General features: G+C 41.7%; 1 protein-coding gene across 3 annotated transcripts in view; it reads left to right on the top strand.

The window, feature by feature from the left end:
• The window catches only part of RCAN2 (regulator of calcineurin 2), a 273,404-nt gene that overhangs the window by 40,217 nt on the left and 219,010 nt on the right, over nt 1–14,177 (top strand). For all 3 annotated transcript variants that reach the window (XM_046005658.1, XM_046005660.1, XM_046005661.1), the window contains one exon: nt 1,271–1,497. In XM_046005658.1, the coding sequence (XP_045861614.1) occupies nt 1,273–1,497 (225 nt within the window). In that variant the 5' untranslated portion in view covers nt 1,271–1,272. The remainder of the gene's footprint in view (nt 1–1,270; nt 1,498–14,177) is intronic.

Genomic DNA, 14,177 nt, shown 5'->3' with positions numbered 1-14,177 from the left:
TGCTGGGGCTGGGGAAAGGGAACTTACTGAAGATGGCCCAGCGGCCACATTAGAGGTGTCTGTCGGCCTTGCTTGTATGCCCACGGACAAATTATTTCACCTTCAGGGCTTGAAATTACTGAACATGACAGGCATGAAAATGGATACTAAGGAAAAATGTAGCTACTGTCCTCAAAATATGTGGGGAGGCTGATAAAATCTATTACAAGGTGTCAGTATAAAAAAAAATAAGAGAAACCTCTCCAACTGGTTGCAGCTGGGTAGAATTTTGAAATGCTGGAGTTAGGAAATAATAGAATGATTGAACACAGCTAGGTAAGATGAAAGTTCTGTGACGGGGGCTATGAGGAAAGGGAATCTGTATCTAGATCCTGTGGATTAACCATAATAGTACTTATTTTCAAAACCCAGGATTCACAAATTACTTAGAGTAACGATCCCAGGCAGAAGGTAGGGGTGAGTGTGTGTGTGTGTGTGTGTCTTCATTATGGATACTCCATTAACTGCTAGAGTTACCACAGTCAGGATTCGGGTGCTGATGAAGTAGATGATTCTTCCTTAAATACGAACTTGCACTAATTTTGACCTGTTCTATTTCCGTGGTACAGGAAAGTGAGCTCTGGTGCCAGATTCCCTGGGTTTGAATTCTAGTCCTGCCGTTTTATCACTGACATAGTAAAAGTTGCTTCCTTGCTTTGTTCTTCAGTTTTTCCATCTGTAAAATGGGGATAACATTGGTACCAATCTCATAGACTGTTGCGAAGATTTAATAGGTTAGTTGATGCATGTCAGTCATGTAGAACAGTTCCTGGAACTCAGTAAAAGATAGGCATCAGTAGCGTTGCTGGCAGCGGCGGTGGTGTTACAGAATTCATTATCTAACTTGTCGAAGCCCTCCCTGTTTGTATTTGATTTTCATACGGTAGCGAAGGCGGGAGAGGTTACATCTTTTCCAGGTCCTATATCTAGTCAACGCTGGGCAGCTGGGCTACAGCGCCCACCTCCAATTTATATCTTGGTTAAGCGGGGTTTTTTGATCATAGAGATGACTGGGTTGTTGCCTGGAAGCAGAGCTGGATGGGAAATAGTGACTCAGAGATCAAGGGGGATAATGTGAACTTTCTGGGTCTTCCTCCTCCTCCTAGTCCCTGCTCCTCATCACACACCCCTGCTCTGCCCCACGCACTCTAGAACCATGGGCTTAGAACCAAGTGTGTCTACTCTAGGAATCAGTGTCTACTCTAACGTATGCCCATCTTTGTGTCCTCAGGAATGAGGGGAGAATCCTACTTCATTGGAATGAGGAGCCTGGGGCAGCAGGGGCACATCCCAGAGGATGGAGGACTTCTCTTGCTCTGCTGCATAGACAGAGACTGGGCTGTAACTCGGTGTTTTGCAGAGGAAGCCTTTCAAGCAATCACTGACTTCAACGACCTCCCCAACTCACTGTTTGCGTGCAACGTTCACCAGTCAGTGTTTGAAGGAGAAGAGAGCAAGGTAATGAGCCTTTTCTACTCGGGAATCCTGGGGAGATGTGGCATTATCCCAAAGTATTTCCATGGCTTATTTGTGATTGATGGTTTGAAGTTTTGGAAAATGTGTGGTTGTCTCTGTTCTTGGCATGCAGGAGAAAAGCCTATTCTGTTATCAACGAACTGTAGTTAAAGGTTGTGGATGTTGAATCAGCTCTCATCCTCGAAGACTCACGGGCCTATCTAACAGAGCAAGTGGTGTTAGGAATAGCGATTGCAGGAGATACCCCTTGGGCTAGGAAAGAGATGTTGCTTAAAAAAAGTTTTTTTTTCCTGTTCTGCCAAATGGCACAAGATCTCTTGTACCCCTACCCCTGCTGCAGTTGGTGAATGTTCCAAGCCTAGCTGTGAGCTGAGTCCCACAGGTGTTACTAGAAAGGTCAGTTGGCTGATCGTCTGAGTCTTGCTTTGCTCAGTGGTATCACACAGGGTGGAATTGTTAAGTGTGTGGTAAGAATTTGAGGAAAAGTGGTTGATTTGAAGTGATTGGGGAATGAGGTTGTCTGTATACAAGTATTTTCCAGAGAATGGAGTTTCCCATCTTAAAAAAAAAAACCTAATCCAGTGTAAGTATTCTTGGAAATCGGAGTTAAGTTTCTGCTTGGAGATCTTTCTAAAGTTCATTTTAGATTTCTGACCTTTTTAGTGGGGTGTCTGAATAGATCAAACCTTTCCTGTGGATGTAGATTTTTTTCTTTCTTTTTTTAATGCAGATTTCTAATTGCAAACATGTACTATAATAGTATGTTTTAAAACATGGGCAACATGTTTGCCCTTTTTGGGGGGAAGGGCCTGTTTTCCTCAACTAAATTATAAGCCTCTGTGTGAGATGTGGGAGTAGGATTTATGATTGCCGTTTCACAAACTTGGGCTGGTTTTGCCAATTGCTGAACGCCAAACTCTTTTGCCTGAAAACAATTACTGGGAGTCTTTTTTTTTTTTAATTGGATTTTATTGGTTTTGTAAACAATTCTGATAGCCTGGAGGATTAGGAATTAGAAAGATAGTTTTATATTGATATTACTTTGGAGTTGAACATCAATGGGATAGGCTAAAAATAGCTGGAAATCCGAGGTTTAATGTGATTAGAACCTCCAGTGTGGTAATCCCTTGACTGTTTGAAGTAAGAAAATGGCACGTGATCTCTTTGAAAGAAACTGGGAATTTTGCTCTTGGATTTTAACCAGTTTATAACACAGATTAGAATTTACTCAGACCCAGTCATTTCCCCCCTGAAATCTACCTGGCATTAACTATGAAACAAGATGTTTTCTCATTCTGTCATCTGTTTATCTAAATGAATCAACAATTAGAAGGATTTTCCTTAGAGACCAAAAGAGGATTTTGATTCTTTCCTGATTAAATACTTCCTGGTAGATTGAAACAGTAGGACCTAGGGAGGAGCTTATCCCATTCTGGAGTGCTGCTCAAGCATGACTGATTTCCTGATCCAGGATTGGTTATATAGGAAGACAGAAGCTTGGGCAGAGTTCCCACATCTGTTCTGATACTCTGATCTGTGACAGAATCATGGAATACAAAATACTCTCTTTTAATTTGTACACAAAGTTGGTACATTGCAGCTTGACCAAAAGTATTTGGTTTTTAAATGACCTCGATAAAATATTGAGTTGAAATCAACAAGTTGTAGCTCGGCGGAGCCAGTTTCAAATTATTTAGACCGCATTTTTATAGTCAAGGAGGTGAATTTTATAATTGGCCAAAGTCTACATAATTGGACTTATTAAATCAGATGGAAATTCTTCTACTTTGGAGTGGTTTTATAGCCCCCACTTGAGCAAAGTCTACAGGATATTAAATAATCTGATCTAGATTCAGTTTTGATTGAAGTATACTAATTATGTATCCATGGTTACGGACGACAAGGCAAGATGATCGGATACCAAATGAGCTGACAGTAGCAAGGAGGCGCAACCGTGGGATACTGGAAAATGTATTTGGGGAGCCTTGGGGATCTTCACTTTCTCTGCCACATCCTTCTCTTTAAGTCCCAGACCTTTATGGTCTTCCTTTGACTTCCATTGATTTTCACCATTTTAACGGAACTGACTTGTTTTGTATGCCAGTCTCTCAGGAAATTCCACAGTGTTCAAAGTTCATGAATCTAAGTCACCTAAATCTGAAAATCATTATCTTTCCCAAAGGGTGGACATTTTAGGCACTGTGCTAAGTTGATAAGGGGATATCTTTAGGTGGAGGGAAAAGGAACAGGAAGCATTTCTAGCCCTCCTGCATTTGCCTGTGGGCAAAGCTGGCCGTGGTAATGTTCTAAAATACATGGCCTTGGGAAGATGCGTTTAGCAGCCTGGAGTTATATCAGGGAGACAAGACATTGGGAATGATGCTTAGTATTCATTTCAGAGGTCCAGGTGGGTAGGTGGCAGCACATGGAACTTGTCCGTTCTTTTTTGGCACAGTCTGCTTCTGGTTCATTGTTCCTTGATACTGATGGACTATAGTTTAGATTGTTTTTACAGGTATTTTAAAGCATACATTTCAACTTCCTTAGCTGGGAAGGAATTACAGCGTTTGCTCTCTGACTATCCTGAATGAGCCTTGCACCAGTCTCCTCTTCTCTGTCTTTCCACCTGTCTGAGACCATTTTTCTGAGCTCTTTTCCTTTTGAACTACTTTGGAAGCCCCTAAATTGGACTGTTAATATAGGTAACACCACAGGATCTGATCTTCCTGTTAGCTAGTTTTTCTTCATCAAAGTACTTGTGAGAAGTTCCTTTCTGCTATCCCGTCTACCCTATTCTGACACCTAAAGAACATTTTAAAAACAACTTTGTGAAAATTGTTCACTCCGATTTTCTGTTAGGCAGAATTCTGTGAGATTATATTTTGATTTGATGCTTTTTGCAAGGAGCGAGCACATACTTCAGAGTGGCTTGTTGTGGTCCAGATGGTTGAGATTTGTTTATATAACACAGAAGAGAACCGGAGCTGGAGGAAATTGGCATCTGCAACCAATAAATGCAGATTGCTGTTTGCATGCTACAGCTTGAAACATAAATATTTTTGTATGAAGCACATTTAGAACTGGGATCTTCACAGCTTGCAACACCTAAAAGTTACTTGGGTTCATTTCCCTTTGGCATGCTCCCCTGGGTTTGCCTTTCTGGATCCAGCTGGGCTACAGAGACTCATCTTGAGACAGGTGAGGCTGGAGGGATATCCTGGGGGCTGCCCTGTATCTGTTCTGAAGATAGGTGAGTGTTTGCTCAATGGGACATTGGCATTCACTGGTAGCTAAAGGAGAACAGGGAAACAACCATCACGAAACATTTAGCCAAATGCAATGGAGTAAGGAGAAACCTGACTTGATAGTGGTCTCCAAAAATGATGAATTTATTCAGTTTAAAAATAATAGTGATTAGGAGTAATGGCAGCAAGTACTTATATAGCATACAACAAGGTGCCAAGTGCTCTTCCAAATGGCTTTATAAACATAAAGCCTTCAATTGTCATGACAGTCCTATAAGGGGGGTTTCTTTCTGCTTCTCTCCTCCCGAGTGTATATCACAGTTGTGTTCCGTGGACCCCTCTGGCTAGTTCTGCCCAGTGTGTAAGCAGAAACGACCTGTCACTTCCAAGTCAAGATTTAATTATGGATGTTTGGCCCTGAAGAATGTTCTTTTCACACTGCTGGGGCAACTGGCATTGTGCCAGGTGGTGCCTACTCAGGTAGTTTGGGTTGTTGGGTCAGGAGAGTGATGACACAGAGTTCTGGCCAACCCATGAGGAACATGTAACATGACAAGGAGAAAAAAAAAAAAAAGCCTTTGTTGCTTTAAACCACTGGGATTAGGGAGTTTGTTCTTAAGAGTGTAACTTAGTCTAGCTAGGTTGATACAGTAAGCACAAGTCCTCTCGATGTTCAGTTCTGATTCATTACCCACCGTACCTCGCCATCTCTAAACTGGACCATGGAAAATAGGTTCTAGAAATAAACTTGGCTATCCACCACTTGAACAGTCAAGTAAAAGAATGTAAAGCAGAGAACTCAGGCAATTCAATAGCAAGACTCAAGCTAGACGTAAATGCCTTGAGTCCAAATCAGTTCAGTTGTAAATGTGTAGCCAAGGATGAACAAGAAGATGATTTACTGTAGTTTAAGTGCCGCTGAAGATAGGTTGAAAAGATAAGAAATGAAGTAAAAGTGGTGGCCTGAGGGTGGGAAAATGATAGCTGAGCATTTGTTCTAAATATTAAAGCAGTTAACAGTTAAATTAGATACCACATGTTTAAGAACATAAGTGAGTTGTGCTGTTTTTCTTGTGCTGTTCATCCTAGATAGGTGAAAGTGACGTTTACAAATAGGTTTGTTGCTTTAAAGAAGGTCTGAATTGTGAAGAAGACAGTGGGTATCATTGTACTCAGTTAAGTTATTCCCATGTTGTCTTTTCTCTGGACAATGACTGGGAACCATAATTAGTCACTGCTAATCACTTGGGGGCACCTGCCAGATGAGAGGGCCCAGCATGGGGCAGATTTGAAAGCTGCTGTAGGACATTTCCTGGAACCTTAACCTTTCTTAAAGTGACTGAAATATTCCAGAGGCATATTTAGTGTCTTGCTTCTCCACAGAACTGAGTGACCTCCTGGGGCTTGAGCATCTGACAAGCCACTCTAAATGCCCCACTTAACTACCTGCAAATAATTGAGGCAGTGGAAAGAATTAAGCCTGATGCATACAGAGTTGAGAGTATTTGGGTTCTGTGCCAAAGAGCAGGTGAGTGTATCTTCCTGATGGCACCTGGGGAAAAACGGCTGCCATGTTTCAGTGGGTCCAGGAGAATATTAAAGAGGGACAGGAGGCTTTTTCCCTTCTTGGAAAGATGAAGGTACTTGGAAACCATTTCAGATGGTGTCCATCAGAGCTCCTGCTGGCCTATACAGTGATGCTGTGGATTATGAGAAGGTGCCCCCATGGGCAGAAGCAACCTTAGGACATACTGTCTGGGCCAAGATGGTGAATTGGAAAATGTGGTGCCCTTTTCCCTCAGCTGAAGGGGTGGGTGCAACCCAGAGCAGTTGTGAGTGGCTTGACAGGTGGAGGGCAGGCTGCATTTCATTCTCTGCTCTCTTCCCAGGCCAGGAGCCCCTGAAAAGTACATGCAAGGCACAACCATCACAGTGGTCCTCGTCATAATGGATAACTTTCAATTATTTCAAATTTAAAAGGTTGTATAAATTCAAGGATAACTCTTGAGTCGTGTCTCCCAACAACTTTCTTTAAGAGGCAATTTCAGAGAGGGAGCCCTGGGAAAGGGTCGGGGAAGGAGGTTTATTATCATTCTCCTTTGCTCCTACCAGCTGAAAATGTCATTGGCCTCACGCTGTCTTTCTGGACTCCATTGATTCTGTTCTTAGGTCAGTGGTCTGAAATTCTGGACCTGTTCAGAGATAACCAAAGAAAGTCAAAGAGCTTGGACATGAACTTTAAAGCAATACCAAGGTATCCTTCACAGCAGGCCTGACATTTAGCTCTGTGGATGAGATCAGTGTGGTATGGATGAGCTGAGAGCCGATCGTATTAATATCATGTGATATTTGCTGCATGAGAGTGGGGTTATTAGGGCACTACTTATACGTCACTATTACCTACTCATTTATAACTATCTACCCACTTCTAATTTTGCATATAGTATTCAATCATACTCTCCTGCCTTTTAAGAAGAGTGGATATATAGAACATAATCTGTATAAATTTTTTTTTTAAGTTTGATCAGTTTCTGGTGACATTTTGGTAATATTTTTTTGCTGAGGATGTTTTATTATACAGCATAACCATTGTTTTAACTATAAGCACCGTAATCTCCCATCCGTGTTTTGAGGTGGAGACCCATTGATCAGATACAGGACATGGGTAAGATTTTTCAGCATATAGGTTGAAATATCATATCTTGCGCTTTGTTCAAACCTTACACTTTCCCCCTTTATTTGCAGCTGTTACTAACTCCAGGTCATTTAGTGTATTATTTATGCATAGAAAACACTGCCTCATATGATGGTCTGGTCTTACATTCCAGCTGGATGAATCCAAGCGTCTTGATGGCAATAGAGAAAGCTCATGGTTCTTCTGCATCCTGTAGTCTCCCCCGTCCCCCCAGGCGTCAATATAACGTGGGCACTTAGAGAGAGAGACGGAAGGGCCCTGTGCGAGGACTTTGGATCTAGAAGAACCTGGGTCCAGATCCTGCCTCTACTGTGGACTCGTTACGTGCTTTTGGCCAACTTCTCTGAATCTCCATTCTCTCTTTTATAAAATGGAGTTGACCATACCTTCTCTGGAGGTTTGTTATGTGATGAAATGAGGTGAAATGGGTAAGAGGAGGGGACACAACGCTAGGTCTCCTTGGTAAACACTGGTTCCCTTCCTCGTTCTGTTTCTTCCCCCTCCTCACTACTCAGCCTGTGACTTTCTGTCTCTGGTTCCAGAAAGGAGAGCCCAGATGGCCCCTGTGCTGTGGAGGTAGGAAGAAAGGCTGGATTTAGCCACTCCTTCTAGAATCCTAAGGAAGTTGTGCTTTGATAGGATAGCTTTGGGTTTCAAGAAAGTTTAATTTCAGCCTTTGCCACATGTGAACTGTTTCTGTGTTTGTTCTAGGATACATGTTGTTCAGGCTTCCGCAAATAAGGTTCGTGTGTTACGTTTCTTTCGGAACATAGTACGGAGAAAACCTTGTTTACTTTGGGGAACTGTTTTTTTGTTTTTTTTCACTAGGAAGATTATGTAACTTACATTTTTTTTTCTTAGCTTCCAGGAAGTTCAAATTTAAAATTAATACTCAGTCATGGCTACTGTATTTATTCTTAGTGGTCTTGATATTGTTTCTTTTGTAGCAACCTAATCATGCATAGGTATAATGCAAGAACATTTTCTGAATTACCTCATCAAACTGCTCATATCCTTAGCAGAACTTTAACAATTGCCTTAAAAATGTAAGGAGGCTGGCCAGGAGTCACTAAGTCATTTTGCAGATGTTTAAAATTCCATTATGAATAGAAAAAAAATCACCTTCGTTAGTAGATGATATATTTTTAGAATAATATATACATATTTTTGCTATAATTCATATTGTTTGGAAGAATGGTTTTAACATATTTTCAAGGGAAAAATGTAACGTGGCAATCACAGTTAACGCTTTCCACTGCACATGTGGGCTGCTTGTGTTTAGAGAAGCACCTGGTCACATAACTGGAGCTTTAGTTTAACTCTTAAATCTGATTGTTATTTCTAATACTTAATGAGTGAGAAGATGAACACATGAGCCATTTGAGGTTACATGGATTTAAGTTTGAGATTCTACCATATCAGTCTAATTTTGACTCCTAAAGGCCGAAAGCCAAATTATTTGATGGGAAGGTGCTGTGGTTTCAATGCCTGCTCCTTAAGGATTGTATTCTTTTCCTTCGAAGAGATTATATTCCTCCTTGGTACTACATTCTCTCCAGTTGTAAGGCTTGCACCAGAAGTGCATTTTAAATTTATCGCCATGTGGGTGAAATTCAAGGCTTTGCAAGGAGCGTAGAAGAAGAAAAGAGTTGAGCTTCAAATAGCTTCTTTCAAAATTTTCAGAGGAATGAGTCTTCAGTGTGAGAAATTTGGCACCATCTGCTTCCTACCCCTAGCCCTGCTCTAATTGTGGGAGTCAACAGGGTGGGGTCATCATGATTTAGAAAGGGGGGAAGGTGGGTGTGCATTTGTTTTCTTAGCTCTGCCCTTCCCTACTTCCTGTTGACTATTGGGTTCTCAACTCCACTGGGGTTGTCTTTCCTCTAAAGAAACTTCTTTAAATTTGCATATCTAAGCAACTGTGGTCTCTTTCAAAAGAACTCCTCTTTGGTCCTTATTGAGAGCACTTCCTTTGCAAGGTTTTGAGTGATTTGCAAAGCCTTGGTTTTTAGGGTGGATTTGAAGTTGTGGAAACAAAGTTAATGCATGGTGATTCAGGCGGGTAACCCACCTTAGTAAAATAATTTTTATTAAAAGCAACATACACAAAACACCAGAAGGAGAATTGCTACAAAATAATAGGAATGGTTTTCTTTTGGAGATTAGGACCTGACTTTGGGGAATTCCAGAAATGCACAATGAAAGTATTACTGCAACAAGCTCACCTTTTTGAAAAAGAAACAGTGGTACAGGTAAGACCTAGTGTATTAAATAGGATGCGGGGGTTTTTTTGTTTTTGCTTTTTTGTCTTTTGGTATCTATTTATAATGCACCCAGTCTTGACTCTCAAACCCCTGTCCCTGGCTTTGTTTCCTGCTGAACAGAGCAAGCCTCAAGAACAGATTCATTGGCTCTGTGGTGTGGGAAACAACCTGTTCCCGAGTATCTCCTACAGGGCTCTATAGTCTTTTGGACTTGATTTTTTTCCCCCATTTAAAAAAAAATTCAGTTGTCCAATATATGGTGCATCATTAGTTTCAGATGTGCAGAGTTCAGTAATCCCTCAGTTGCATGCAACACCCGGTGCTCGTTCCATCACGGGCCCTCTTTAGTACCCATCACCCAGTTACCTCCCCCGCCCCCGCAGCAACCCTAAGTCTGTTCCCTAGAATTAAGACTCTCTTACGGTTTATCTCCCTCTCTGATGACTTGCCATCAGTTTTCCCTCCCTTCCCCTGTGATCCTCTGTGCTGTTTCTTATATTCTGCGTATGAGTGATAATTGTCTTTCTCGGATTGACTTATTTCGCTCAGCATAATACCCTCCAGTTCTATCTATGTCTGTGTAGGTGGTAAGTATTCATGCTTTCTGATGGCTGAATAATATTCCATTGTGTGTGTTTGTGTGCGTGTCTGTATATACATAACACATCTTCTTTATACATTCATCTGTCGATAGACATCTTGGCTCTTTCCATAGAGTGGCTGTTGTGGACATTGCTGCTGTGAACTTTGGGACTCAGATTCCCCGTATCTTTGAAGATTATTTTCCGATCAAGAATTCCCTTTTTAGTGAACCTCCTCCTAGAAGATATTATATCCTAGGATATACTTAAGACATATCCTAAGATATACAGTCTGCATACCCAGGGAAGGGCAGTGAGTCATAGTATGCTGACATTTACTGCATTAATTGAAAAACAAAGGCAGAAGAAAAATTATTAAATTATTGTACTCTTACAGCCCATTGACAAGTCCTTGAAACAGGCAGAAACATTCCTCTAGGAACTCAGCGGCCTAGATGTTAATACTTCGCTAAGGGCAAAAGGCAATCTAAGGCCCAACCCCCAGGATCCTGTCAGTCTACTTTAACCTGTAAAAATTCATTTGGAAACATCCTTTATCTCAACCCCCGTCCCCAACATACACGTTGGCAATCATCCTCTGAGCACATGACCCATCGATATACATCTGAAGGGTCTCATGACTGAGGGTTTACTAAACAATAATAAATGACATTTTCCTAAAAATTGTTAGGCCCCTCGGGATCCTGGAAACATTGTTTCCAAAATGCGTGGGAGGCTAACGCTATCCCTAACCCCCTCCCAACTTGGAAGTATAGAATGGGCCACTCCTCATACCCTAGTGCAGCTCTTTCTGCTGTGGGCTGAGTCCTGTCCCCGTGTTTTCATAAAACCACCTTTTTGCACCAAGGATGTCTCAAGAATTCTTTCTTGGCCACCAGCTTCGAACATTAACATCTTTCCTGCATCATTCATCAGTCTCCTCAATCCAGCCATCAAATTTTAAACAATTATTGACTATCTACTATGTCCCAAACATTGCTCTTGGCCACTGAGAGTATAAAAATGAATGAGGTACGGTCCCTCGTGAAGCTCACTGTTCCCTGGGGTCTGATAATGAGAGTACAAGTCAGATGAAGTGAGTCATGGCGGTGGATAGAACCTATATAGGAGCCTGCCTAAGAGGGGAGGGAGAGGCCTCTGGGATATGTTTTGGTTTCTTGTTTGGAGCCCCTGCCTTGCCCCTGTACAACAGTCTGGACCCAAAGCGACCCATCCTTTGTGATACAGTGTGCTGACTGCGGTGACCCGAGGACAGGTTTTCCAGCCTGCCTCTTGTGTAATCAGCACTGCTGTCCTGCCTCACAGGCCTTGCTTTGAAAGGACAACTGATGCGTGTGGGTGGCAGAGGGAAAGGACGGACTCCGACTCTGGCAGGGGCTTCCTCCACGAGCGAACCAGGCCACCATGACACGCGACGTGTGGATGGAACATTGTATGTGTGACCCACGTGTCCTAATTTTCTCCTTTGGTGTGTGAAATTTTTGCTTTCCTCAGAAAGTGAGCTGTGAGCTTGCTTATTTTAAAAGCTGCAACCTGTGAGGAGAGAGGGTGTTCTTTGACAACATTACATCATTGAAGCCTCTAGGTGTTGAGTCATCATTATTTTTAGGCAGCTCCATGCTTTTTTTGGTTGTTCTAAGAATAGCCCTTGTGTCTGGACTCTACAGAAAGTCACCTCAATAAGATCCTGTCACCACTCCACAGTTGGAATAGAATGCTTTCTTAATTGCCAGATTCAGGGCACAGTCATTAGAATCTTACCTCCCCAGCCTTCTGCATTTTTAGGTTTTCTGCAGTCAACATGATGACTTGGTCAGGAGCTGTCACTTGAATGTTTTCAGTCCTTTGTCAAACTTACATATTGTTGTAAACAACACCAGGAACACCAAAACAAAAAGCCTTCGTTCCCGAAGGGCTGGCTCCTTTGTGTCTTTACTCAGTGCCCGTTTCGGTTTGCAAATTCCTCCATCATTGAATTTACGGAGTTTTGAAACATTTCAAGGCATATTTCCATGCCTTGTGTTTTACGGATTAAGCAACACTAGATTCCTCACATGAGGAGCAGGGTAGAGGGTGCTACTGTTGGCATCTATGCAGGATCAACGAAAAGCAGCCAAAATAAATGTTATTATAGCCTGTTAAACGAAATAAGCATATAAATTGTAAACTGTATTAGAACTTGATGACAGGGCAATAAAAAGGACTGAGCAAGCTTGGAAATGGAACTCTGTGGGTCAATACAGAGGCTGGTTTTCCCATTGCCTATTCAGAGCATATGCCCAAATATGATCAATTTATTTTATGTGGCACTTTTAAGCCCACAGGAGTGCTGATGACTTGTGAGCATAGCCAACTGCTATTCTAACCGAAGTGTAAAGGAAAGCAACTGCTTGGAATAAAAGGAACCAGTTATTTAATATCATAGGATAATATACCTTTTGTGTCTGAAGGTGACGGAAGGTCAGTCATGCGATCTGCGTCTGTGTGTGGCTGGAAACACCAGCATTGGTGTGATGGGCTTGCTGTCTTCCCAGGCTTGCTGTCTGACAGGGTTCATTCTTCATTAATACCCTCCGGCCTCAAAACCCTCCCCACACAGGCCATCCCGTCTCTAGAGAAATTATGTGGCCACAGTGATTAAGAGAGAGGGGTTCTAGCACCTGTTAGGCGGGTCTAAAGCCCGGTTCCACTGCTTGTCACTTGTGTGACTGTGGGCGGTTTACTGAACCTTTCCAACCTCAGTGTCTTCACCGTAAAGTGTTTACCTTATAGGGTTGTTGTGGAGATGTAAGTGGCATAATCCATGAAGGCTAGTAGTAATAATGTCTGCCCATCCGTCTGATCTTTTGCACTTGGCATCATGTAAAACTCATAGGAACTTTTGCTTTCCTTGTGTTATGCTTGTTGCAAAACTCATCAAGAAACAGTGGCTGGCCTGCATTGTCTATTTCCTTTGCCCCCAGTAGAACTTCTAAATCAAGGTCGGGGTAAATGAGATGACTCTCTTCTGGAATCTGTACAAATAACCAGTGCATTCACAAGAGCCAGCCCAGAGGACTTTCCCCTACACACAGTGTCTTGAAGAACAGCCATGCATGAATTTATTGCCCTAGTAAACTGCCAATCTGGAATTGCCCTTATCCTACCCAATACTAGAAAGCTTCGTTTTCTGTTATGCTGAGTGTCAAGTTGAAAAGACTAGCTGTAATCATTTGGCCATTCCATTTATATACTTTGATGAGAAGCCTGATGTATGTTGGACTTTATGCTACAGTCTGAACAATGTCCTTAGAAGTTTCTTGAAAAGACCAGTGAGTTTTCGCCTTCATGACTTTCTTCCTGTTTGGGCTATCTTTTCATCAGTTTCCAGAGAAAGCTGGATTGGTCAACGAAGCCTTCTTTGCGAGTAATTACAGTTATTTCAGATTTTAATTTCAGGAAACAGAAGTCTACTGAATACAAGATCCTTGTCTTTGCTGGTGTCTCATCCTTACTTGTAGCCAGTTTTGAGTATGTGTTAATTGCGGTTGGCAATATAAGTGGGCCCAATTACTTTAGAAGGGATTAACATTTACATTAGAAAGAGAAGGTAAATGAGAAAAGCAGAGTATGATTTTTTTTTCCATATTCATTAAGTGCTATGAGTTTTGCTTGGAAGATTCTTCCCTTAATCCAAGCATATTTTTCTGAAGAAAATAGTACAGGAAACATAACAAAATAGATGAATGAAAAGTGGCATTTCTGTGGAGGAAAAACATCATTATAAAGAAGATTTAAATGTGTATGAATGACTTTGTTACATTTAAAGAAGTGACTTAAAAAATAATTCTCTAGGAAATCCTATACAGTTCATGTA

This window comes from Meles meles, chromosome 5, assembly GCF_922984935.1.
Source record: "Meles meles chromosome 5, mMelMel3.1 paternal haplotype, whole genome shotgun sequence".
NCBI lineage: Eukaryota > Metazoa > Chordata > Mammalia > Carnivora > Mustelidae > Meles > Meles meles.
This window is presented reverse-complemented; position numbering and strand designations above follow the sequence as displayed.